The following is a 27940-nucleotide window of genomic DNA, read 5'->3' on the forward strand; positions in this document are numbered from 1 at the left end:
GAGACCATGCTATGCATAGACTAGAATCTGTGTATCCCTCCCCTCAGTGAGGGACCAAGTTAAACCAGGACAGTACAAAGGTTATTCACTAGGCAGAATTCACGTTTTGGTTGTTGGGGACTTGAAACGTAACCCAGTTGCCATCTCAAGAACCAATCTGTAAACAATTCAGTAGTGTGCAAAGAGATGGAAAGGCCTAATCAGCGGTATTCCTGCTATTTAGGTAAGTTAATGAGAAACCAAGGCCACCTTAGGAGTAGGTATTTTATTCTTCAGCTGTGTTCTTCAGCTGCCCTTCTGAATCACTTCCACTTCTATCAGTTCCTTCCCAGATCAAGTGTGTCTGCTGCTTTACCCATATACTGTGGGTAAGAGGAGAAAGCACACTGGGAAGCACACGGGGACTATCTTGATGAGATCAAGAATCCTTGATGAATCCTGTTCATTCCTCCTTCATAGGTCCCACAACTCCCAGGATTTTCCTGGATCAAACCTTGTATCTCTTCTCCAAGTATTGTATACATTGGACTAAGAGATGTGGATCCTCCTGAACAGTAAGTTGATACATTAGAGTTGAGCTTTGGGCCTGTCCTGGCCACTAATGTTCCACTTGATGGGTTGTTTCTTGCCTTAACCTGTTGTAGGTCACTATGAAGACAACCCCCCGCCCCCCCACATTTGATTAAAAATGCTCTTTAAACTAAGGCTTCCTTCCTTTATATGTCACCAGTTTTATTTTAAAGAATTATGATATCCAGTACTTTTCCATGAGAGACATAGATCGACTTGGTATCCAGAAGGTCATGGAACAGACATTCGATCTGCTGATGGGCAAGTAAGTAACTACAATGGATATCTACTTCTAGGTCCCAAAGGGAACAGGACAGATTCTCAGTGGGCAGTACACTTTAGCCTGTCTCTTGAGGATAATGACCTTTCTTTTAAAATAAAAGTAAAACATGTACATATAAAAAAATTCAGAAAGGGAAAATATGAAATATAGGTCATATTTTTCTTCTGGGGTTGGGAGGGAAAACAGCTCTTATGAATTTCTCTTTCCATTTTTAATGCTTACCTTTTGAGAGGAGAAGCATTCAACTGTCCTCTTCTTCCCAGCCTCACAACTGCTTCATCTGAAAGTTTTATATTAAGCAAATCTTGGTAGTGTAGAAAGATGGGAGATGAATACTAATCAAATGCTAGTTAAGAACATTTTCCCAGTGCCGAGTCTTCATTTCTGGGTGATTAACTGTCACCTTGGTAGTATGCCATTTCTTAAGCTGTTAAGAAGTGCAAATAATTTACTGTATAGGTGTTTGCTGTATGTTAGCTTCAGCCACTGGACACCTGGGCTAAACAAGTTAGAAGTAGGAGATGGTAAGATTGCAAACATAAACTCAGAGTTAAGTTCAGAGCTGCTGTTATTCTCTCAGAGTATAACAGCAACTGCAACTGTAACCTAGATCAATCCAACTTAAACTACAATCTGTCAGAACCCATGTCCTATGGAAGTGAGGAATTCCCTCTGTTGATAGTTCTTAATGTAAGAGCTCTGATGCCCAGGGTAAATCAGAAATACAAATTGGAGTTAGTCTGTCTGAGGCACACAGAGCAAAGGGCAAAATTATGAAGTGGTGCATAGGCATCTAACATACTCAACAGCTTCCAGAATAGGAAATCTGGAAATGTGCCATATTAACAAAGTACTAGGATTAACAGCAACAAAATCAAGGAGTTGCAACTGTAGGAACGACGAATGTCCAAGTACAGCCCAAATGACTATTCTTATTCTACTCCTTTCAAGAAGACAAAGGCCAATCCATCTGAGTTTCGATATTGATGCATTTGACCCTACGCTGGCTCCAGCCACAGGAACCCCTGTTGTAGGGGGACTGACCTATCGAGAAGGCATGTATATTACTGAGGAAGTACACAATACAGGTAAGCAGTGATCAACCTGCTAACTACATAATATGCTTAAGCCTCTTGCCTGCCAGGGGATCTTTTCTACTATTACGTCACTGCCGACACTGTTTTTGCTTAAACGTCTATAGCTATAAGTCATGTGGTCAGGCTAATAAGGGACAGTCATTTAGAGGCATGTTTGGACCTGGCTTTATAACAAAATATGCCAAGGTAACACTGAATAAAAAATTGTCTGTCTACTTAAACGTGTAATAAATACAAGAATAAACTGCCAAACTGATGCAGTTCTTTGCATCTGAATTGTATAAAGGCAGATTAAGGTTGAAAGCCGAGGCCAAATAGCTATAATTTTAAGCCTGACACTAAGAGGTTGGTTCACTGGGAGTTAAGAATGTCAAGTCAAAGCTTCTCTTGAAGATGTTTCAAAGCTGGACAATACCTTGGGTCCTTTCATGTAAGTCTTATACTAGGGCTTGTTTGATAGGACCTGTAATAGGGGGATACTGGAAGATGAATGGCTGACAGGAAGATGAGTAAACTGAATGCAAGATCATCGAGAGTAGCTACAAGAGGCTACTATCCCACAACTCATACTCATTTGCAAACAGTTTCCATTTCTGTCAGAAAGCTTTTGGGTTTTAAGGCTACTTTAAATGACCTCTCATTGCAAAATTTAAGCAACTACCACATGGTACTTCAATACTACCTTGTGAAATTAGGGTCAAGATAGCATAGAGACCTCACACTGAAAGGTTCAGGACCATAGAAAACCCTTGACTAGTTGGGATAGATACGGAAATTGAGAAATGGTCTCCCTGGCTCTGGAGCCTACCAGAGCCTTAGGCACTAAAGAAAGGGGAAGAATGCTTGTCTATCAGATCTGACAGGGGCAAGATAGCCTTATTCTCAGACCCACAACTGTAGATGTTGTCAATTGTCCTTGGCCAGTGAACCTGGAAGTTCAATTCTCCATTCTGGTTCCCAGTAACACAACTTAGAGCACAGGCTGGTAACCTCTAGCACTTAGATGGGGCAGTGGTCATGTCATGTCCCTCCCTTCCCTGCTGCAATGTTATTCTAAAAGGCTGTCTGTCCTGACACTGTCAACTAGATAGATAAAGCAGTTTGCTTAAATTAATTTACAAGGTGGCAACAGTCTAGAAACATGGGTAATATATATTTTTAATAGCTTGTGCCCTCTTGATTTACTTCTGGGCTATGAAAAGGTCCACGTTTAGTCAGTGGAAATCAGACACACAAGCCATCAGACACAGATGAACGTGCAGGCAGGGATTGGTGGAAACGCTATAGTAACATACCTGCTCATTGTAGTTTTGCACAGCGCACTGAACTCTGCATTGCTAATAAGGGACGGCACACTGAGCGGACGTAACAGCACTGAACATAACATGTATCGGTACTATAATGTAATATTGGTAAACCAATAGGTATATTCACCCCTGCTTCCAGGCTTTATGGCCGCCCTAAATATTCGGATACTTATATTCTCCAGTGCTAGTTTCTTCAGATGACTCTTGCAGGAGGTAGATTAACTTCATCCAGAATAACCAACTATATATACCTAGAAGTATATATATATGTATGTACGTACGTACGTATGTACTGGGGTGGTGGTAGAGGGCAGGTCTGGATAGATTCTTTTCTGGTCTAATCTTCCCATCTCAAACCCTTTGGCACAAGTTCCCAAACTGTCACAGAAGGTAACTGGAGTTCAAATTAAAGTATGACCAAGTCTTCCCTTGACCAAGTGCAAGATGCTGGGTTAGTCTGATGGGAGACCTAAAAACTGTGTCCGAAGTGGAACCTGCCCTCAGAGCTCAGGGGTGAGAGTGAGATATGCAGTAATAACTATACTTTAGGGCACATGGTGCCTTAAGAGATACAGATGCAGCAAAAGAGTTCAAAAGTGGGAACAGTGCTCTGGCTAGTGAGATGTGAGAGATCTGCTCTTCATGCAACTACAGGCAGGCATCTAGGAGGGCCCAGAAACACTGGAAATGACACATTTTCCCGACTAGGTTGGAAACTCTTGCTACCACCCCCCTACCCCCCACCCCGACCCAGCTCCTACGCGAACCGGAAAGCCTGTCAGCTATGCCTGTTACGTTCACTGAACAGGGATAATTGATTTTATTACCTTAAAGGTTTCTTTCAATCCTACTCTGGTATATGAGTGTTTTTAACTTAAATTCATGCCCAAGAGAATGAGGAATAAGGGGCTTCCTGACGGTGGATAATTTTATAGTAGAAAATAACTTGTTTTTTACCTTAGCTTGTTCTACCCAGGTGGGACGACTCTCGCTGAAAGTAGCAGCTAGCAAGTTTTTTTGGTCATACTTTGTTCTTTCAGGGTTGCTCTCAGCACTGGATCTTGTGGAAGTCAATCCTCGGTTGGCTGCGTCGGAGGAAGAGGCCAAGGCTACAGCCAGCCTGGCAGTGGATGTGATTGCTTCAAGTTTTGGGCAGACAAGGGAGGGAGGGCACATTGTCTATGACCAACTTCCTACTCCTAGTTCACCAGATGAATCGGAAAGTGAAGAACGTGTAAGAATTTAGGAAATACTGTGTGCGACACGTGTCTGTCGCAATGGGCATTCCAGAGTTGGGAGGCATTTGTGGTGACAGATACTAAATGATCGTCTGGGTCAGTACTGCCTTAATGAGAACATTTGTGCATTCTCACAATTGTAAAGTTTCCTTCCCCTTCATTTTGGTGACCGATAATACTGCTGTAAATGTATTTGGTTTTTTGAAGCTCACAGGGTATTAATATGTTAGAGCACTATGTAAACTTAAAGAACTCATAAACAGCATTTACTACCTTGGTATATCATACTGGTCTTATTGCTGTTCCTTCACATTTAAGTGGTTTTCCATCTTCCTCCCTCCTCCCACAGTCTGGCTACACAGTGCCTTCTTGAACCGTTAGCTCACAGCAACAGTAAGATTTTTCCACGTCTCTAACACCATTCACAGAGTCACAGTCCTGGTCCACAAACCGTTCCCTGTAGGAGGTTCAGTGCTTGCGAAAGAATCTGTAATAAACCAGGCCTCCCAGGATGGCTAGCTCCAGTAAGATGACAATGGAAAGTAGCAGCTTGTTGGTTGTCACTCTACAAGGAGAAGCAAAGTGGGATGTAGTCAGAAGTCTGGATAACCTATTGCTTTCCATTCTTAATACTTAGGGGTTTGACCTGGGGCCAAGGCCAGATACTGTGAGGCAGACTGAATTTTTGATCACGTAGCCACTTAGTATTACCAGCTAAAGAAACTTATAAATAATTACTATCTACCTCACAGAAATATTGAAAATTGGGGCAACAGATACCAAAGCATATAAATGTTTTTTCTACAATGTCTTCAAATGGTAGTTAGTACTTCACTTTAAAAATAGTTTTTCTATGAGCAGCTAGTTCGAAAAATATTAAATATACATATGAAGAAGTACACCATTTCTGAAATCAGGTTGAATCATATTTCAAAACAGCAGAAATACAAACCCACTACCTAACCATCTAGAGCTGCACTGACTGATTACATAATACAGCTGTGAGCACACATTAGGAGAAGGGTTGGCGACAGACACTCCAGTGCTGAAGTCCAGCTCGGGTGGGGAGAGGGGTTCCTGCTTTAGGATAAGTAACTAACTAGAAGCTGAGTAGTGCCTTTCAATCTCTTATGAACTTCTTGCCCTTTTTACTTTCTTCCTCTATGGGTACCTTTATAAAGGCAGTAAATTTTTTGAAGCTCCTATACTCTTTTCTTAACACAAAAAATCTCATCACTCTAAATTGAACGTATTCCCCTATTCCACAAGGAATTTGCCACCGTTTAGGAAAATCCCACGCTCCTGCTTGTTTCATGACTCGACTGTAGTTTGTTTCATGCATACCTACACCCACTTACCCCAAATTCAGCCTCAGTGGCAATACTTCCTTTCTGCCCCTGGTTTTGTTGCTGTCAGCACTTACCTCAACATTTTTTGTTTTTTTTTTTTAAGTCAACTTCTACTAACAAGACAGAACTCCCAAATAAGGGGTTGACTCCCATGAAGGGCAAGCAGAGCCAAAAGCAAGTACGAAGCAGTAGCAGTGAAAAGTTTTCTAATTAAGTTTTTACAGATTTATTTCCAGGAATATGAAGCTCTATTCCCATGTGCTGTCTTCTCTAAGGAAAGTAAGCTGGGATTACAAGTCCTTCCAGGGACTTCCCTGGTGGTGCAGTGGTTAAGAATCTGTCTTCAATGCAGGGGATGCGGGTTCGATCTCTGGTCGGGGAACTAAGATCCCACATGCTGCGGGGCAACTAAGCCTGCGCGCTGAAACTACTGAGCCTGTGCACCACAACTAGAGAGAAGCCCACGCACCGCAACTACTGAGCACGTGCACGGTAACGAAAAAAACATCCCGCATGCCGCAACAAAGAGCCTGCGTGCTGCAACTAAGACCCAAAGCAGCCAAATAAATAAATAAAATAAAAGTCCTTCCAATGGACAAAGTTTCCACTGCTCTAAATCAGAGCAGTATATATACTTTTAACAAAGGACTTTGTCCTGGGATATTTAACTATACGATATTTTTTATTTCTTCTGCTTTATTAGCACCTTTGCCAGTCACTGTTTAAAGCTTTGACATTCTTGGTTGAAAGATATTAGAATTAAGAGAAATTAATCTTGTGACTATTTTTAAAACTTACTTTCTGGACATTGAACGGAGAATCTTCCGACTTCTGCTCAAGTTTTCACCTGTGTTTACCAGCTGAGAAGAGAAAATAGCAATTATTTCCCCCTTCTTTCGAAAGTACACACTATAGAATTGAACATTCCTAAATTGACAGTGGGCATTAAGGGGTATATGTTGAAAAACTCCCAGAAATCAAATCAATTTAAATGATGGCCTCTGCATATAAGCAGAAGAAACTGGAAAGGATAATATACTTTAGTACTCATCAAGTAGGCCTAGGAATTATTATATCCCAAGGTTGCTGTGGGGAGACTTCTGGGACTGGGCTAATCTTTCACCTTGACTACTCAAAACAAAGTCTTCAAGTGTACCTGCCAGTAACTGACGTAACTGAGCAACTTAAGATTTGAATTTCATCAGCCAAACTCCAGAAAAGCCTCTTGAGTTAATGTTTGTTTTTGCAGGCTGGTGGACTACCATTTTTGGGATCTGGTTCTTTCTTTTTTCTTTATCCCTTTAAGAGACACACTGAATTGTGAAAGGAATTAAATATTTTTTAAAGCCTTTTTTATTCCCTTTTGGTTGCCTGTTACTAATCTATATAGCTGGAGGATATTTCAACAGATGCCACCTGCCATCTGTTCCTGTTCCCCAGCGACCTTGTTAAGTTGATCTCTCAGCTCATTTCTCAGCTTTTAAGTTCAACTAATCCACCTGGTTAAGTTCAGAAGTGAAAAAAACATACAATCTGTAAAACAAATTGCCTTCTCTACAGCTTAACTTGAATTCGGTACTTTATTGTGGATTTTCACTAAGGAGGGAAGGGGGCATCATTTTGACTTAATTTTAAGAATGGAGAATTACAGCTACTAAGCTGGAAAAATAACTCAGTGTGGGGATTTCAGATGATTTTCTCATATATCTAAGTCTTGCCCACAGTATCTGTTTTTCAGTTTGGATCTGCCTCATGCTCTTAAGAATACAGCATTCCATTGGCAAGTTGTACTATTTTTAAAATTCCTTTGCAGATGGTACAGAAAGGAAGGAATGAATTGTTTTCCAGAGCCTCTTAGAGTGTAGTAGATTAGACACCACAGTATAGTCATCATTTGGCCTGAGTATTTGTTTTCTTCTCACAATGATCTCCCTTACCTTAGGTAACAGTAAAGAGTTAGAGCCCAGAATTGAACCTCTCTAAATTGTCAGTAGTACTATTTTATGACATGTGGAAAATAGCCTTGGCTCTAAATGACATGAAAGCATCATCTACTTAAAGAGATCTTAGCTTTCCTAAGAATAGCAGATGTTCTACTAGACATATGAGAAATGAAAATCTGATTCATAATACAGGACCTAGTAAAAGGATGGAGTGGCTACAATCTTATTTGACAATCTTCAATAAATGCAGAAATTGGATTTCTGCAGCCCACCCCCTACCCGCCCCCCATGACTTCTAAATCTTAGAAGTAAAATTACTTCCAAGGGATATCTTTCAGCCAAGCAAACTACAGACAGAGAAAAGAGTAAGAACCTAAAAGGTCATACCCTGAATTTGGAACTGTGGTAGCTTCTGGCACTAGCAAGGCATCGGGGTGTAACGGGCCCACCTACTTTCCCCACTCTTGCCCCTCTCCCCATCCACTCAGACTTACTCTACTCTTGGTACGTTCCAACTGTTCACGTTGCTCCCCCAGTTCTTCTATGATTTCTGAGCCAATCTGGTCAGTCTCTGCAGCAATCCGATGAGAACGCTCAATACTCTGGGTGGCCCGGTTCAGGCTGTCAGTGCCTTGCAGAAGCAATGCCCTTTGAGGCTGTAGCCGATTCTGACAACAGTATGGAAGGGAAATGTTATACTTCTTCCATTATAAATGAAGTTATAAGAAGGAATATCGTGTGCAATAATTTTCATTACTTTTAAGGCAACCAAAGATGCTAACAAATCAAACTAAAAGAGAACCTGGGATTCAATCTAGGATCATAATACCTCCCAATTCACTGCTTCTTACACTTAAGTGAGGCAAGAAAAGGATTAAACACATCAGAGCATTTTCCCTGTGCTCCTGATGAATTTGAACTGGTTCATGTGCTTTCTGGACTAGCAACTTCTGAGAGGCAATGGCCCTGATGTGGGGTACAGTAGCTTCCCCAAAATGCATACAGCCTGTAATTTTGAGAGAGCAAACCAACTAAACTCTACCGCCCTAGAAATAGTTTAGTTCACTGAAAATGCCCACTGATTGGTATTGAGGATTGAGGGACCATGAATAAGCTATTTGTTTTCAGCACATATAGAACTCATTTAAAAGTGTGAGACACTACCACATTCTGGGAAAAAAGTGGCTACACTCTTGGTAAGCCTCCAAAAGAATTTCACCTTAGGCCAAACACAGAAAACAAAAACTGAAGTTGTTGCACTGGTGATTTGCTCTCAGGGAAGGTAATATCTGGAGCCAAAAAAGCTGCCCTAATTTCCCAAGCACCCTATTTCTAAATCTCCACCAAAGTTTTATTCCACCTATAATCCTAAGCACAGAAGGCAAAAGGACAGAAGTAGCCTTTGTCAGGCCAGAAATAACCACTGACAGAAATGGATGCAGCTCTAAGTTCTCAGCTATTCAAAGCACGCATGTGAACGCACTCAAAAAGGGGCTGGCTCACAAGGCCTATTACTGAGCAGGTGACTATTAGCACTAGACCCCACCACCAAGAAGGCAAAAGATGCATCCCCAGATCAGAAGCAACAAGAAGGCTTTTCAGTTCATATATGGCATATGAACAAGTGGATGAGGAAACCACTGAATGAGGCTGAAATAAATCCCAGTTACATTGGCTTATAAAGCAGCAGGAAAAAGGGGGTTTAAAAATAAAAGATGGGGATTTTCAACTGATTAGGCTTAAGAAAGAGCAGGAAGAGACAGTAAGGTCACACAGATCAACCCCAGATTCGGAACAATAATTCTACTGCAGGTGGTTTGTATATCTAAATAGTTTCTGAAACTAATAATTTTAAAGCAAAATTATTATTTGGAATTATCTCCCCCCTTTTTGTTTTCAGGGTTTTTTGGTCACAAATGACCAAAGTCACTATACACCTTTCATCTCACTTTAACAAGCTCTACTTGCCAGCCTTTTCTCACCCTCCTTTCACAAGTGAATTTTGAAAATTTAACATTCTCAAATACTCTAGTTTTGACATCAGGAATGTCAGGCTAGTATCATTTGAATATCTCTTAAACTATATTCAGGATGTATCATGAAATAGGATTTGTTTAAAATTGTGCCATTAGCCTTTCTACATCCGTGCAGTCTGCACTTGTGGGCCCTGTTCACTTCTCTCCCACATTACTGGTCAGGCCATTTCTACTTTGTGGTGTGGAATATAATCCCAAATGTAACACATAAAATTTAATCTTTGTGAAGTTTTATTCCTTTAACCGTGTTCTCTAGACAGTTTGAGATTACAGGTTTTCGGCTTAGACAGTCTAATTTTATAAATGAGAATACTGGAGGCTAGAGAGTCAGTCTGGCGCACTTTCTATCACAACAAAGTAAGGTGTTAGCCCGCTTTTTAAGAAGCAGCCTGCTTTCTCTACTGTATCTGGGCTGTTGGGCCATCCTGATATAAATGTAAGGGAAAGCATGGGTTAATTTTGTAACAATACTCTGATAAATTAAAAGCCTAACTGAACTTTGGGGGCATATGTGAGAAAGAAACTGGATCAATGAGTCAGACTACAGAGTCCAGATGTAATATGAATAGGTAACACTTGTGTATCACCACTACACACCAAGCACTGTTTTATACATAAAGGATACAAAGAAATCTAAACAAGCAAATTGTTTGGAATGATCTGCATTAAATTCAGTAGAGGTGGGCACCCAAGGGGAGAAGGGGAATTGGATTTAAGAAAGAGGATAAGGTGGAAAAAAAGTCAAGTATGCACTGATGACATGAACTGTACTCTACAATATGGTTAATCATTGTACCACAGACCAGTAAGGGAAAAGACAGCTGAAGCTTACCATGTGCTCATTCTCTACAGCATATGTACCATATTTCATGTCTCCTCGACCCCCAGGAGTGGCTGTCAAAGGTGTGCTTCTCACTTCCCGATGGAGTTTGGCAAGGTCCTTCCGGTAGGTTCGAAGCTTAGACATCATAGGGTTACGAAAAGATAGGGGGGCATAACGTAGTTCCTCTTCCATCTCTGCCAGCTAGGAAGGCAGAAAGTAGTGAGTAGATGGTCTGCTGTTCTCTCTCATATGGGTAATACGTCTAGTTTGGACTAATCAAACCACAGATCACCGTAAATAAATACTCAACCATGTGGTCCAGGAGGGCAGGAACCACATGTGACACGCTCACTTCATTACTCTTAGTGCCTGGCACAGTGCCTAGCAGGCATAGAACAGGCCTTCAAAAAGTATGTGATGAATGAGTGAGAAAACTAACAAGTACCTTATAGCTTATTAAACATTTTTTACATGCATTCTCTCATTTATTCCTCACAACAGATCAATAAGGTAGGAAATACTACTTCTACTTCATATATAAGACTTGATGAAACCTGCTCAAGATTACGTAACAAGAGAAGTCAGGATTCAAAAATCTTCAAATTCTCTTTTCAGTATACCAAGTTCTTAGCTTGTTATGGTTCAAGTGCTTTCATGAAGCACTCTGAGATCTACTGTACTAAAAATGCTAGGGGTATGGCATCAAGGTTCTTCCCTTCCTCCTCCTTCTGAAAATCAACTGTTTGTCTCCATGTCAGAATAACCAGGGGTCCAAATCATTCCCATTTTTCTGGGATAAGTAAACTGTAACACCTAGACCCAATTTACAGGAAGCCGTCTGTCTGGGATGGCCAGAGTAGGACTGGTTAATTTTTTTAAGTTCAGGGAAAGAAAGTATCTAAGCACCAAACAAATAAATTGGTATTAATTAAAAGGTTTTTGAAATGCTACCAAGATGTTAAGTGAAAAAGAAGACTGGCTCTGTAACAGGTATCATGGATATGCCCAGCTGTACACAGGTATTAGAAAAGTTTCTGGTACTCCCATTACGAAGGAGATAGTTTCCACAGTCTGGCAGGCTGATCCTTCTTAAAATAGATGCAGAATAGAGAAAAGGATGCAGATAAGCTTAACTTCTCAGAACTGCATTGAGATAAGGAAGTTGTTCTTCAACAAGCAATAAAGAAGTTCTCTGGCTTAAAAAGAATTTTTCAGTCTACTCTGGAGTAGCAAATACTAGGGGCAACTATTTCTTTGGAGTACTACCAGGGACCTGGATTTTAGCTCCAGCCTCCTAAAAGGTTCTGCTGAAGCCAGAGCACAATGATATGGAGAACAGAGGACCCTTACTTCGAAAAGGTGAGAACAAAACTTGCTTTTTGTTTGTTTGTTTGTTTTTTGTTGTTGTTAAAGAAAAGGCACAGATTAAGAGAGAAGCAGTTCTTAAACTGCTCAGCAACCTGGACCAACATCTGACAAGCTTTGGGTCCTGACTGGGAACTCATCCTGTCCATGCATGCCTTGCCCAAGGTACCAAATCCTCCTGTCTTTTAAAACAGAAGGGAACAGGGACTTCCCTGGTAGTCCAGTGTGGTAAAGAATCCGTCTTCCAATGCAGGAGACGCAGGTTCGATCCCTGGTCAGGGAACTAAGATCCCACATGCTGCTGGGCAACTAGGCCCACGAGCTACAACTACTGAGCTCGCACGCCTCAACTAGAGAGCCCACGTGCTGCAAACTAGAGAGCCCACGTGCTGCAAACTAGAGAGCCCACGTGCTGCAAACTACAGAGCCCACGCGCCACAACTACAGAGCCCATTACTAGAGAGAGAAAAAAAACCCACACGCCACAACTAGAGAGAAGCCTGCCCACCACAACGAAAGATCCTGCGTGCTGAAACTAAGACCCGGCGCAGCCCCCAAAATAAATAAATAAATAAATAATAAAATAAAAACTACACTGGCATATATGCAAAATTCAACACTCTCCAAAACAAACAAACAAACAAAACCCCCAAAACCAGAAGGGAACATGGCTAGAACCACCTCTGAGCTCCATTTTGTGTGACAGTAAGTTTAACAAAGGAGAATAACTGATCTCAATGGCCAGCTTTTAAAATGAGATTTTAAAAGACCACCCAGGCAGAAGTATGAGAATGTCCTTATTACAGCAGCAATGTATTATCAAAGACTCATTTCAGGAGGGTCTCCAAGTTTTACCCATTTGTGTTTGCCCCTCAACACCCAGCCCCATCAACTGGCCTCATTTGGTAAGAAATAATCAAAAGCAAGATCAATGGACAGGAACAGTTAATCTGTGATCAGGTCACAAGCATTACTTCTGGAAAAGACCAACAAACAGGAAGAAGATATAAGGACTTGTTCCTTCTTCTCACCGTTTCATTTGCTTCCTGTTGCTTTTCATCAAAATCTCTGATCAACTTCTTCTTCTCTTCTGGAAAAGACAGACAAGTTTTCAATGCTCAGTCCTGCTTCCAAACATTCCTAGAGGCTATACCCCCTGCTTAGAATAAACTCCACATTCCTTTCCTGAGGGTACTACTACAGTACTTAATCACCCCTAAAAGACATTTAGAAACCTGGGGGAACTAGTTATCACAGTAACTGGGGGGAAGGGAGAGGGACGGTATTACCATTGGCATTAAGTGTCCAGGGAACAAGAATATCTATGCTATGGACAGTCCTGCATAACAATGATCTGGCCCCAAAGACCAACAGCATCCCTACTAGGAAAGACAACAGGTCTAAATCAATCATTGTCAGTCTTTTTTCACCCATCCTAACAGGAACCAGGCACACTTTCATCAATAAGAATGTTTAACAATACTAGTTCTCTGAAATCTTTGTCCCCATTTTCACTCCCACTGTAAATCACATCTCTATATTAACCCTTATCCACTGCTGTTCTGCAAAACAAATTCAAAACCCACCTACTCTGCTCGCTGGAGAGACTGCATGGTATACAGCACAAGTTTCTTAGCCACACCCACGGGCAGTGGTATGGGAAATGACGTAAAATACCACTGACTCACACAGGGAAAGTCACTCCTTGTTCAGTACTTTGCATCATATCATTTTAGTGCTAGTATGTCTTTAACAACTAAAAATTACTAATCTCCCCTTTTAACAAAAACAGAACAGGCTTTAGCTTCAAAGCAATAACATCTAACTAAAACAGCACTGTTTTGCCTTCACTGTATTTTTTCTGATCATTTAGATAGGTTCTATAGATTTTCCATTTAAGGTAGTGATATAAAATTTCCTTTTAAAGTAACTTTATGTATTAAATAAATGCATTTTACATGAAATACTCATATAAATAAAATGATTAATTATAGTAAAAATGGTGCTTGGACACAGCAAAAATGTTGAAGGGAGTACTGGCATGCTGTCACCTGGTAAACATCTGTATGGGGGAAGTGCTGGTGAGTAAAGGGGCTTAGGTTCTGGTTCTAGCTTTGGGTCTGACTCAACATGTAAGCTTGGATAATTCTCTTCATCTCTTTGGGACCTAACCTCCTTCCTTGGCTATAAAATGAGGAGGTAGATCATACCTAACAGGCATAGCTTTTTTTTTTTTTTTTTTAATTTTTTTTTTGGCTGCATTGGGTCTTCATTGCAGCATGCGGGCTTTTCTCTAGTTGCGGCAAGCGGGGGCTACTCTTCGGTGCGCGGGCTTCTCATCACAGTGCCTTCTCTTGTTGCGGAGCATGGGCTCTAGGCACGCAGGCTCAGTAGTTGTGGCTCACAGGCTCTAGAGCACAGTCTCAGTAGTTGTGGCACACAGGCTTAGTTGCTCCATGGCATGTGGGATCTTCCCAGACCAGGGCTCAAACCCGTGTCCTCTACATTGGCAGGCGGATTCTTTACCACTGCGCCACCAGGGAAGCCCTAATAAGCATATCTAACAAGCAAAAATTAGTCCTATTTATGAGGAGTTTTTTTTTTTTTAATGTATACATCCAAATGAATGTTCTCCCTGGAAATCTATACATAATCTACTTATTACCACAAAGTTGTCATTGCTTACAATATTTTTTGAACTCATCTTTTGGAATTATGTTCACAATCTGGGGATATAGTTTTCTTTAATTGTGGTAAAATATATACATAACAGAAAATTTACCATTTTGACTTTTTAAGTATACAGTTAAAGGGCATTAAGTACATCCACAATGTCGTGCAACCATCACCATTATCCACCTCTAGAACCTTTTCATCATCCCAAACTGAAACTCCATACCCATTAAACACTAACTCCCCATTTCCCCTCTCCCTGGACTCTGGTAACCACCATTCTACTTTCTGTGTCTATGAATCTGACTACTCTAGGCACCTCATATAAGAATAATCTTACAATTTCACTTACCATAATGTCTTCAAGGTTCATCCATACTGTAGCATGTTTAAGGACACGGTCTTTTTTTTTTTTTTTTCGGTACGCGGGCCTCTCACTGTTGTGGCCTCTCCCGTTGCGGAGCACAGGCTCCAGACGCACAGGCTCAGCGGCCATGGCTCACGGGCCCAGCCGCTCCGCGGCATGTGGGGTCTTCCCAGACTGGGGCATGAACCCGTCTCCCCTGCATCGGCAGGCAGATTCTTAACCACTGCGCCACCAGGGAAGCCCAGGACACGGTCTTTTAAAAAGCTCAATGCGATTTCTAAATACAAGCCAGCACTTCCATCAACTGAAGAAAGAGCAATCTTTTCCAATGCCAAGAAAACAGCTGAGTTGCGCTTACAAAGGGATGGCACGTGGGTACTCGACATGCTGTCCTAAGATTTTCTTGGATAATTCTGTTTACCCTGATTTTCATCTCACACCTTGACTTTAAAGCCAAATACCATGTAAGATGTAACACCACTGTAATGCTTTATATGGATTTACATTTTGTTAATCACAACAGCATCTAGCATGTCAGCTGTCCACTGCTTTTCAAATGATCATAAATCATTTTGCTTGTGTATATTCTATATTCTCAACTTGAGATCAAGCTCCTTCTGAGTAGAGAAATTTACTTTTTCTTTTATACATCCCATAGCTTCTAGAACTCTAAACCTGGTAGGGTACTCCTTAGACACTGCTATTGCCTACAAGAGCAAACGACAATGCACCCTTTACTAAGCTGCCTTCGTTGTCATGTGACATTCCCTAAATAGGTACTCCAGGTAAACTATTTCTCACTACACACCACTCACAAAACCCAGGGTTTTTGTTTTGTTTTGTTTTGTTTTGTTTTTGCGGTACGCGGGCCTCTCACTGCTGCGGCCCCTCCCCTTGCGGAGCACAGGCTTCGGATGCACAGGCTCAGCGGCCATGGCTCACGGGCCCAGCCGCTCCGCGGCGCATGGGATCTTCCCGGACCGGGGCACGAACCCGTGTCCCCTGCATCGGCAGGCGGACCCTCAACTACTGCGCCACCAGGGAAGCCCAAAACCCAGGGTTTTTTGTTTAAAAAAAAAAAAAATAGGAGAAAGTTCAGCCCTGGCAAAGGGCCTACATCTTGACTAACCATGATGTAACTGAAATAAGTGCCAAAGCAGCTGTTATTATCCTTGAGTAGTCTGCGTTTTCAGCTATCAGCAGTGAAATAATATCTGCAGTCAAGAATGGCCACTTCCATGGAGAGCTATCATATTATTTTGTAACAAGCATTCACTAAAGTATTGAGTGTCGTCACTCCTCTGAATAGGCACATCTCCAAACTCAAGCACACTCACTTCTGATCCAAGATGACAGTATTCTCTAAGTGCATTCCCGTCCTAGATTTTTCTACATCTCTATTAGTCATAAATTCTCCTCCTTTATTCTTTCTTTGTTAAAAGACATGAAAATCTGCATTCCTAAGAATGACTCAAAGAAAGTAGCTACATAAATAAGAGTGGGGGGGGGGAAGGAGGCAGCACACAGAATCTTGATCCTTTCACTAACTTCCCTGCATGATTCTGTTATTCTCAGTCTTTTTGGAATACTCTGCTCTCTATCTAATTTCATAAGGCATGCATTCTACTAGGAGTGCTCTACAACTTATATACTTTTAAAGGTTCAAGAGGTTAAACCCCTACCCAACTGAGAGGTATCAATAGCTGTTCCTTTATGCTTTAGACTCAGAATTGTGAAATCAATGAATATAAGAGCTGAGATGGACCTCAGAGATCATCTAGTCTAACCTTCTCATTTAGCAGTTGAGGAAATTAGAGCCTGCAGAAACTGTCTTCCCCAAGGCCACAGAAGGAGTAGATGTGTAGCAACACTAGTTCCAGAATGCAAGTCTCCTGACTCCCAACCCAGTGCTTCTGTACACTATAGTGTGGAGGGGCATTTTCGTGCTCCCAGGTATACAGGTATAATATGTTCAAACCTCTTAACCTCTTAATTTTTTATGGAGTTAGAATTAACACTACAATCAACTACAAAACAACAGGACTGATACTGGGTAGAACAGATACCAGAAACAAGAGTGAGCTACTCCAAATAACACTATCCCCTACCCCACATGCCTTCCCAAACCCTTCACCTGTGACTGACTCACTCTGAAGCTGAATGTTTGGTAAACTGGGTGGATGGCCGCACAATGCCCCGGACATGGAATAAAATGGAAACACCCAGCTCTGAAAGTGCTAGAGGAAACCTACCTCATGTTCGACCAGGGTGGCAGCCTCTCTTTCTTATAGGCTATTTGAATTGCCAGCCCAAGAATGACTAACCTTGGTCCATCACAACTGTGGAAATAACTTCAGTTTCACCAGGATCTTTAAAATCTGTGATTAATGTTTTTGGCGCCCCATTGTGGCATTTCTAGGACCTACATCCTCTTTGTAGACCACATGGTTACCTGATCCTCTCTAAGCCTGTTTCCTCAACTATAAATAAGAAATACAACGGTACTGACCTCATACAGCTGTCTGAAAGAGTTAAAAGAGACAATACACGTAACAAAGACATAACAAATGCCAAGCATATTAAGGGTTCAATAAATAGTAACTACCACTGTTTTTTAAAAGTAAATCCCTAGGTAGGACAAACTAAGCAAAAACAAAATTCACCAAAGAATATGAAGAGTGTTGGAAAAATTAAAATTCTGCAGTTAGTGAGTAATTGTGTTTACCAACCTGCTACATATGGTCCTTCATAGTTATTATTTTTTCTGGTTTCTAAAATAATGGAGTCTCACGTATAGATACTGCGATTTAAGTGAATTAAAATGAAAAACTTTCAATAATTTTATAATGTTCATTAATAATGTGCCTTCAAAAAAAAATACTGTGCCTTCAGGTGCTACAAAACTAAAACTAAAAGTCATGACTATAGGTACTTACTCTATTAATTGGATAAGAATTTATAGCAGTCTGAGGTATTTGGAGAGACATCTTCATATGCTGCAAAGCTAAGACTAGAAATTATGGTTGTAGGTGCTTAATGTAATATTAAATGGATTAATAATTATCACATATGCTAATGGATTGTCATTGTCATACAAAATTCCTAAAGTAGAAAACATTGTGTCTGTTATCCTATCCTTTTTTTAAATAGGTATATAGATAGATAGATAGATTTTAAAAGTGGTGAAACTGTGGAAAACATGGCAAAATAGAAATAAAATCACACTGAGTTTTTATAACCTATCATATATTATTACTATTTTCTTCCCAACAATTCACAGTATTTATACAATCATTCAACAAATATTTATAGAGCACCTAGTATGTACTAGGCACTGCTCTAGGTGCTTAGGATACATAATTAACCAAACAGACAAAATATAGAGCTTATGATAGAAGAGGGAACACTTCCAAAGTTTTTTAAGAGGCCAGCACTACACTGATACCAAAACCAGCGAAGAACACCACAAAAAAATTATAGGCCAATATCCCTGGTGAACACAGATGCAAAAATCCTCAACAAAATAATAGCAAACTGAATGGCATTTTCTATAGAAATAGAACAAACAATCCAAAAATTTTTAGGTAACCACAAAAGACCCCAATTAGCCAAAGCAATCTTGAAAAAGAACAACAAAGCTGGAGGCATCATGCTTTCTGATTTCAAACTACAGCTGACCCTTGAACAACAAGGGTTTGAACTGGGCGGGTCCACTTATACACAGATTTTTTTCAATAGTAAATACTACAGTACCACATAACCTGTGGTTGGCTGAATCTGCAGATAATGAGGAAACTTGGATAGGAGGGCCAACAAGTTACACTCAGATTTTCAGCTGCGCAGAGGGTTGGCACCCAGGGTCAACTGTATATTACAAAGCTATAATAATGAAAACAGTATGGTACTGGCATAAAAACAGATTCAAAGCTCAATGGAACGGAAAAGAGAGCCCAGAAGTAAGTCCACACATATATGGTCAATTAACTTACAACAAAGGAGCCCAGAATATACAATGGGGAAATGTATTAGGAAAAACCCAGTCTTTCTCCCTCCTATCTTTCTCTCCTGTATAGGAAAAAACTTAGTCCTTCCTCCTGTTGTTTGTTTCCCGTGTGTCTCCTTTACTACTCACAAAGAACACTTCACTTTTGGTCACCAAATGTATGGGTTTTTTCCCCACAGCAGCAATTCTCTGAGACACCAGCTGGGTGTCCTGCAATTCGACTCAATTCTGACGCTATCTACCCAGAGACAGTATCAGATTCCAGAGGTTCAGGGCTCAGTCCCACAAGACTGGCCCCACCACCACCTCAGATGCCAGTTGCAAGTAGTAGGTCCTCAGGTTACCCACAACTTCTGTCCAATTTGGTTACAAACTGGAGGTTCCCATGACCCCCTCCTCAGATTCAATTAATATGGTAGAGAGGCTCACAAAACTCAGAGAAGCACTTACTTAGGTTTACCAGTTTATTAAAGGACATGATAAAGGATACAGATGAAAAGCCAGATGAAGAGAGACATAGGGCAAGGTCTTGGAGGGTCTCTTTCCCCTCCTGTTCTGTCCCGCAGGACCTTCTGTCCCCGCAGAGTTGAGGTGTACCACCCTCCCAGTGTGGATATGTTCAACCACCTGGAAGCTCTCTGAGCCCCATACTACTGAAATTTTATGGAGGCTTCCTCACATAGACATGGTTAATTATTAATTCCATTTGAAGCCCCTTTCCCGTCTCCAGAGAAGTGTGGAGCAGGACTGAAAATCCAAGCTTCTAATCATGGGTTGGTCTTTCTGGTAACCAGCTCCCATCCAGAAGCCACCTAGGAGCCCACCCAGAGCAGCCTCACTGAATAAAAGATGCTCCCAGAAATTACAAGGGTTTTAGAAGCTCTGTGCCAGGAGAGAGAAAAATATTTGTTTCCTGTTCCCTCACAGAAAAGGACAGTCTCTTCAATAAATGGTGTTGGGAAACATTTGACAGTCACATGCAAAAGAATGAAACTGGGCCACTATCTTTACACTATATACAAAAATTAACTCAAAAAGGATTAAAGACTTGAATGTTGACAATGATATTTTGGATTTGGCACCAAAAGTAAAAGCAACAAAAGCAAAAATAAACTAGCAGGGCTACATCAAACTAAAAGCTTCTGAGAGATCCTAGGCAAAACATGCTCTGGCATAAATTATACCAATGTTTTCTTAGGTCAGTCTCCCAAGGCAATAGAAATAAAAACAAAAATAAACAAATGGAACCTAATCAAACTTACAAACTTTTGCACAACAAAGGGGAACCATAAACAAAACGAAAAGACAACCCACAGCATGGGAGAAAATATTTGTAAACGATGCAACCAACAAAGGCTTAATTTCCAAAATATGCAAACAGTTCATACAATTCAACAACAAAAAACAAACAACCCAGGGCAGGGTTTCCCTGGTGGCGCAGTGGTTGGGAGTCCGCCTGCCGATGCAGGGGACGTGGGTTCGTGTCCCAGTCTGGGAAGATCCCACATGCTGTGGAGTGGCTGGGCCCGTGAGCCATGCGTGTCCGGAGCCTGTGCTCTGCAACGGGAGAGGCCACAACAGTGAGAGGCCCGTGTACCGCAAAAAAAAAAAAAAAAAACCAAAAAAGAAAAAAACCCAAAAAACCGCCAAACAACCTAATAAAAAATGGGCAGAAGACCTAAATAAACATTTCTCCAAAGAAGACATACACAGATGGCCAGTAGGCACGTGAAAAGATGCTCAACATCACTAATTATTAGAGAAATGCAAATCAAAGCTACAATAAGGTAACACCTCACACCAGTCAGAATGGCCATCATTAAACAGTCTACAAATAACAAATGCTAGAGAGGGTTTGGAGAAAAGGGAACCCTCTTACACTGTTGGTGGGAATGTAAATTGGTGCAGCCACTATGGAAACCTGTATGGAAAAGAGTTGCCATATGATAGAGCAATCCTACTCCTGGGCATATACCCAGACAAAACTATAATTCAAAAAGATACACGCACCCCTATGTTCACAGCAGCACTATTCACAACAGCCAAGACATGGAAACAACCTAAATGTCCATGAACACATGAATGGATAAAGAAGATGTGGGATGTGGGATGTGGGATGTGGGGTGTGTGTGTGTGTGTGTGTGTGTGTGTGTGTGTGTATGTGTGTGTATAAATAAATATATATAAAACATTGGAATATTACTCAGCCATTAAAAAGAATGAAATGCCATTTGCAGCAACATGGATGGACCTAGAGATTATCACACTAAATGAAGTAAGTCAGAAAGAGAAAGAGAAATACCATATGATATCACTTATATGTGGAATCTAAAATACGATACAAATCAACATATCTAAAAAACAAAAACAGGGGGACTTCCCTGGGGGTGCAGTGGTTAAGAATCCTCCTGCTAATGCAGCGGACACTGGTTCGAGTCCTGGTCCAGGAAGATCCCACATGCCACAGAGCAACTAAGCTTGTGCTCCACAAAACTACTGAGCCTGTGCTCTAGAGCCTGCGAGCCACAGCTACTGAAGCCCATGTGCCTAGAGCCTGTGCTCCACAACAAGAGAAGCCACTGCAATGAGAAGCCCGCGGATCGCAACGAAGAGTAGCCCTAGCTCGCTGCAACTAGAGAAAGCCTGTGCACAGCAATGAAGACCCAATGCAGCCAAAAATAAATTAACTAAAAAACAAACAAAACAGAACAGGGACTTCCCTGGTGGTCCAATGGTTAAGATTCTGTGCTTCCACTGCAGGGAGCAAGGGTTAAGATCCTATATGCCACGTGGTGCAGCCAAAAAAAAACCCCAAACCCAAACCCAAACCAAAACCAAACAAAAACAGACTCACAGATATCGAGAACAGACTTGTGGTTGCCAAGGGAGAGAGGGGGTAGGGGAGAGAAGGAATGGAAGTTTGGGATTAGCAGAGGCAAACTGTTATATATAGGATGGATAAATAACAAGGTCCTACTGTATAGCACAGGGAACTATATTCAATATCCTGTGACAAACCATAATGGAAAAGAATAGGAAAAAGAATATATATATGTATAGCTGAGTCACTTTGCTGTACAGAAGAAATTAACACAACATTGTAAATCAACTACATTTAAAAAAAAAAGGCAAAAAACACACACCAGAAAATACATTGCTTGAAAAAAAAAAAAGCTTCTGGATAGCAAAAGGAAACTATCAACAAAATGAAAAAAATTTATTTACTGGGAGAAGATATTTGTAAATCATATATCCGATAAGGGGCTAGTATCCACAATATATAAAGAACTCATACAAATGAATAGCAAAAACCCAAACAATCCAATTATAAAATGAGCAGAGGATCTGAATAAACATTTTTCCAAAGAAGACATACAATGGACAACGGGTACATGAAAAGATACTCAACTTGACTAATCACCAGGGAGATGCAAATCAAAGACACAGTGAGATATCACCTCACACCTGTTAGAATGGCTATTATCAAAAAGACAAGAAATAACATGTGCTATAGAAATTCAAAGAAAGAGATATCAGTATGGCTGATAGCAGTTTTAAATGCCTTCATGAAAAGGATCAAATTAAGCAGTTTAAACATTTAAACTTCTTCTTGTTACTTAAGTAACAAGAAATAAACAAGAATGCCAATACATGCTGGCTGTGTGATCCTTTTAATATCATATGAGAAGGCATCTATAAGAGTGAACTGATTATCCATTTAACTAACTTCTTCAGGGGTCATTTTTAGAATTAGATTTGCTTATGCTTCCCATTAACAAAAGAATGATTCTCATGTAAATGTTAAAATTTTAAGCAGTGTTTTATGGACTGAGGCCAACATTTTCTTCTGGAGAAAATAGTCTCTACAATTGGAATGTAATTAATAGAAAACCATGATTTGATTTTCAAATCATTAGTTTCGTACATAAGCATTCATTCAATGAGTACCTGTTGAACATACCTACAGAAGATTAAATTGGCAGGTCAGATTTCACCTGCAGATTTGCTCTGTTTGGTCCGTAAAGCATTTGAAAAATATCTGAGTTGGGGGCTTCCCTGGTGGCACAGTGGTTGAGAGTCGGCCTGCCGATGCAGGGGACAAAGGTTCGTGTCCTGGTCCGGGAAGATCCCACATGCCGTGGAGCGGCTGGGCCCGTGAGCCATGGCCACTGAGCCTGTGCGTCCGGAGCCTGTGCTCCGCAACGGGAGAGGCCAGCAACGGGAGAGGCCACAACAGTGAGAGGCCCACGTACCGCAAAAAAACCCAAAAAAACAAAAAAAAACGTAAACAAACAAACAAACAAAAAATATCTGAGTTGGTGGTGGCTCACAAATAAAACTCAAGAGGCTTCATGTATTTAAAAAAAAAGAAAGAAAGAAACAACATGTGTTGATGAGCTTATGTCCTAGTTCAGTGGCCTTCAAACTTGACAGGCATCAGAAATCCCCCAGAGGGCTGTTAAAATAGACTGTTAAAACAGTTAATGATTCAATAAGTCTTGGGTGGGAACCAAGAATGTGCATTTCTAACAAGTTTCCAGGTGATGCTGATGCTGTTGGTTCAGCAATCATACTTTGAAAACCACTGTTCTACTGAAAGGAAGATAAATAATATACTATAAATATCATAAATATGTAAAGTGTCTGGGCTTCCCTGGTGGCACAGTGGTTAAGAATCCGCCTGCCAATGCAGGGGGCACGGGTTCCAGTCCTGGTCCGGGAAGATCCCACATACTGTGGAGGAATTAAGCCCGTGCGCCACAACTACTTAGCCTGTGTGCCACAACTACTGAAGCCCGCGTGCCTAGAGCCCATGCTCTGCAACAAGAGAAACCACTGCAATGAGAAGCCCGCGCACCGCAACAGAGTAGCCCCCACGCACCGCAACTAGAGAAAAGCCTGCACGCAGCAACGAAGACCCAACACAGCCATAAATTAATTAATTAATTTAAAAAACTATGTGAAGTGTCTAGTGTGTTAGAAGATACGTGCTCTAGAAAAAAAGGGAAAGTAGTGCAAGGTAAGGGTAGTTGTATACAGAGCTGGTATTCTTATGTTTTATTTAAATAAAATATCCAATTTCCCATATAATAGGAATAATGGCTAATCGCTGTTACTACTGTTAGGCAGTATTTTAAGGGCTTTACATATATTAGCTCACTTGATCCTCAAAAAATCCCTATGAAGTAAATATAATGACTGATTCCCATTTTGCAAGGGAAACTAATTATGTTAAAGTAAGTTGTTCAAGGTCACCAAGCTATTAAGAGGTGGACCTAGGATATGAACTCAGGCAGCCTGGCTCTAGAATCCTTGCTGTTAAATATTACAATACACTGCCTTTCAACTCATGTATCTTCTTCATAAATGTTATTTTTAATGGTAGGAGAAGAAATATCTGTTAAGCTAGAATGGACATACGTTCTCTATTCTATGTAATCACTCTTGATGTTCTCATCCACAACCCAAACAAGCCTGCTTCTACTCTTACATTTCTTAAAATTATCATTCACTCAACTGACCAAGTGAGAAAATGCAGACATTCTTGAATCTGTCTCCCTCACTCCTCATGTCCAATCAGTATGGTTAATTTCTGTCCAGAATCACCTCTTGGATTTGGGACTATCTAGAGTCCCATGTTACCTAGATGACTGCCATAAAGGCTCCTAACATGGTCCCTGGTATACAGATTCTTGTGCCTCTCTTTCATCCTCTACTCAGCCACCAGCATTCTCCTTCTAAAATTAAATCTAACCATATTAGTCAGCTATTTGAAGTCCTTTACTGATTCTCCATATCAAGTCTCAATGTCTTAATGTGACACTTAGGTCCCTTAACTGTCTGGCTGTGTCTTACTTTCCTCATCTATTACTATTCTCCCACACATACCTTTTTTTTTTTTAATGAAAGTGGCAGCCACTCTTTATTAAGAATCTTTTTTGTTTTATATCTTTATTGGAGTATAATTGCTTTACAATGTTGTGTTAGTTTCTGCTGTATAACAAAGTGAATCAGCTATATGTATACATGTATCCCCATATCCCCTCCCTCTTGCATCTCCCTCGCACCCTCCCTATCCCACCCCTCTAGGTCCCACACATATCTTAAGCTCCAGTAATAGTTGTGAATATTTGATTTTTTTCTTCCTTTGTTGCCTCTTCCCATTTCCCCTCTCAGGCAGACTCCTGTTCAACCCGTGACACTCAGTTAGAAGTTCCCCTTTCTGTGAAGCTTCCCTCTTGCTCCCCCACGCCCATGTTAGGTTTTTCTGTCATGGTCTCAAAACTATCTTAGGACTCATCACACACTTTGTTGTAAATTTGCTCCCATTTAAGGCAAGAACTCTTGGAACTTCTCAGGGCTCAGGACACTAACTGATACGTAATTCTCAATAAATGTTTATTGAAAAAACTGAATTCAATTACAGAGCATAAGCTAAATGCAAGGGATGTGTTATGTACATTATTCAGTGCTTCATAATTCATGGTGGAAAATAAAGCTTCATTGGTGGAAAGCCTATGAAGTAGTCTCAGGACTAGAAAAAAGAGGAATGAGAGATGAGGCCTGGTGTGTTTGCTTAGTTAAATTCAACTTATTCGACAAATATTTATTGAGAAGTATGAATAAAGTAGTGAAGAAGAAGACTAAAAGTTGTTGAAATTCTTATAACCTGCGGATATGTGTATATTCTATTTACTTACTCATTGAACAAAGCATTACCAGCAACTCGTGTTAGAGTATTTTGCACTTGGGTAGAAATTCACACCTTTTTGAGTGTCCTCTTTGCAGGAATTAGAAGTTTAGGTAGATGACAAAAGTGAATATAACTAACTCAGTTTTCTATTTTTCAAAACAGAATGTCCTTTGGCATTATTTAGCCTTACAGAAATAGACATTGCAAAATTTAACTCAACACAAGGCTGAAAAGAAGGTCTATTTTTCAACCATGTAAATCAGATCCCATCACTCTCCTGTTCTATATCCTTTAACTGCAAGCCACTACATTTAGAAAAAGATGCAAATCTTTCACCCTGGCGTACAAGGGCCCATAAGCAATCTGGCCCTGCCTACCTCTTTAAAGCCTCATCTACTACCACTAACTATCTCCCCTGCTCATTCCACCCCAAACACACTGCCTTCTTGTTCTTCCTAGAACATACCAAGCTCATTTCTGCTTAAGGACATTTGCAGTACTATTCTGTCCTGACACTCATTTCTCCCAGATTTTTGCGTGGCTTACTCCCTTACTTCAAGTCTCTGCTCAAATGCCACCTCCTCAAAGAGGCCTTTCACAGCCACCCAACTTAAAATTAGAGCCCCCCCCCATTCCTTGGCCCTGCTTTATTTTCCTGTATTGCCCTTAACACCACCTCTTAATATTTATATACTATCATCGACCCATCAGAACAGAGATTTGTAAGTCTTTTCGCTGTAATGTGCAATATTACCAGCATCTAGGGACAGTGCCTGGCACGCAGCAGCCTCTCCCAGTAAATGTTAAACAAAGGTATGAATTTCATTCTCACCAGAGTCATTCAATTCATATGACCTTGGGTAACACACAGAGCAAACACTCAAGCTTTGACGCTTAAGTAAAAGCAATAAAAGTCTCATCTGCTTTGCCATCAAGATCTATTTTTCTTAAGGCAAAGAACTATAGGAGACCTTCCTATACAGATTCAACTGGAAAACTCTTAGCTCCTCCAAGCAAAGCTTGCAGCACTCTGAATTTTGAAATCAAGGGGCAAGAGACAGTCTAAGCAGAGAGTTCATAAGGGGACCACACCTAAAGACCACAATCCTGATTTTAAAGACCAATCCCCCTCACGACTGGTTATTTACCAACCCCAAAAGTTATGATTCCCTTGGGTTCTTAACCCTTTTTGTGCTACAGATCCTCTGGCAATCTGGTGAAAACTACGGACCTCTTTTGAGAATAACACCGTTAAATGTATAAAACAAAATACACAGCAGAAACTAACACAACAATGTAAAGCAATTATACTCCAATAAAGATATTTTAAAAAAAAAACAGAGAGCTACAAAAGAAAACCCAATTCTACTCAAATACCGGATCGCAGGCTTAGGTCCCCTACACTCTTCTTGCCATAGTGAAAATGAAACGAGAAAAATCTGAAGGCTACAGGAGGATCAAGAGGGAGATGACACTCCGAGGTGCATCCCTGAGCACGCTAAGTGGCGGCAGGGAGATCCTGGGCGCCGGGACCCAGCCAGCCCTCGGGGGCGTGTCTGAGAATGAGAAGCGGAGAGAAGGGAGGGAGGGTCTGGGAAGGGGGTGGGAGCTCTTCTTCCCAGAGCTGGCGGAGCTGGGTGCCCCTGGGCTCAGCCTGACTCCGCCTCACCTGTCCCAGCCGTCCCCAGGAGCCGCTCCGGCACCCCTCGTAGGTCTTCATGGAGACCGCGGAAGATCTCATGCAGTTTCTCGAAATGCTCTGAGGAGGCGGCTGAGTTCGCCATGGCGCAGGCCGCTCTCTAGCAGCGGCAGCCGAGATTCCGGGCACGGGGCCCGTTCCTACTCCGCCGTCAGCCGCCCAGCCGCGCAGGCATCCCGGCGACCGCCGCCACCGCAGCTCAGGACGAGGCGCTTCCGGGGCCGCGGCTGGGTCCTCCCGAGCCGGAACGCCCACCCCCTGCATGCCGTCACTGACGGCGCGCCGGGCGCCAAAGCCTGACGGAAAGTCGGGCGGGCTGCGCTGCCCGGGCTACTCCTGAGAGAGCGGTGGCGCTCGGGCGCGAGCGGCAGTCTCGGAACCCCGGAATTAGCCAGTCCGGGGCTGGGAAGAGCGCCACGGCGGAAGGGACTGTGGGAACCCGCGGGCCCGGCGGCGCTGCCGCCTCTCTCCCAGGCCCCGCCTTCTGGCGAGG

The 27940-nt window shown here is 41.5% G+C and overlaps 2 protein-coding genes across 3 annotated transcripts in view; one reads left to right on the plus strand and one right to left on the minus strand.

Annotated features, from left to right (window-relative positions):
- ARG2 (arginase 2) overlaps positions 1-4775 on the plus strand; it is a 27396-nt gene extending 22621 nt beyond the window's left edge. For both annotated transcript variants that reach the window (XM_012531528.3, XM_049705297.1), the window contains exons 5-8: positions 460-554; positions 731-835; positions 1805-1941; positions 4298-4775. In XM_012531528.3, coding sequence (XP_012386982.1) covers positions 460-554; positions 731-835; positions 1805-1941; positions 4298-4503 — 543 coding nt within the window. In that variant the 3' untranslated portion in view covers positions 4504-4775. The remainder of the gene's footprint in view (positions 1-459; positions 555-730; positions 836-1804; positions 1942-4297) is intronic.
- Positions 4735-27873, minus strand: VTI1B (vesicle transport through interaction with t-SNAREs 1B). The gene is made up of 6 exons (XM_004262149.4): positions 27418-27873; positions 13043-13101; positions 10656-10847; positions 8282-8455; positions 6643-6704; positions 4735-5060 (listed from the first exon to the last, which is right to left on the minus strand). Exons 1-6 carry the CDS (start codon positions 27530-27532, stop codon positions 4964-4966), a joined length of 699 nt encoding a protein of 232 aa, XP_004262197.1. The 5' UTR covers positions 27533-27873; the 3' UTR covers positions 4735-4963.
- Between the last annotated feature and the right edge of the window lie 67 nt (positions 27874-27940).

This window comes from Orcinus orca, chromosome 2 (assembly GCF_937001465.1).
Source record: "Orcinus orca chromosome 2, mOrcOrc1.1, whole genome shotgun sequence".
NCBI classification, from domain to species: domain Eukaryota; kingdom Metazoa; phylum Chordata; class Mammalia; order Artiodactyla; family Delphinidae; genus Orcinus; species Orcinus orca.

Excerpts from the sequence above, each read along its gene's own strand:
- VTI1B (XM_004262149.4), bottom strand. The coding sequence starts at position 27,532 with ATGGCGAACTCAGCCGCCTCCTCAGAGCATTTCGAGAAACTGCATGAG. Across the intron at positions 10,848-13,042 it reads AACAGGAAGCAAATGAAACG|CTGGCAGAGATGGAAGAGGA; the intron begins GTGAGAAGAAGG and ends CTGCCTTCCTAG. Across the intron at positions 6,705-8,281 it reads TGGAACGTACCAAGAGTAGA|CTGGTAAACACAGGTGAAAA; the intron begins GTAAGTCTGAGT and ends TTCTCTTCTCAG.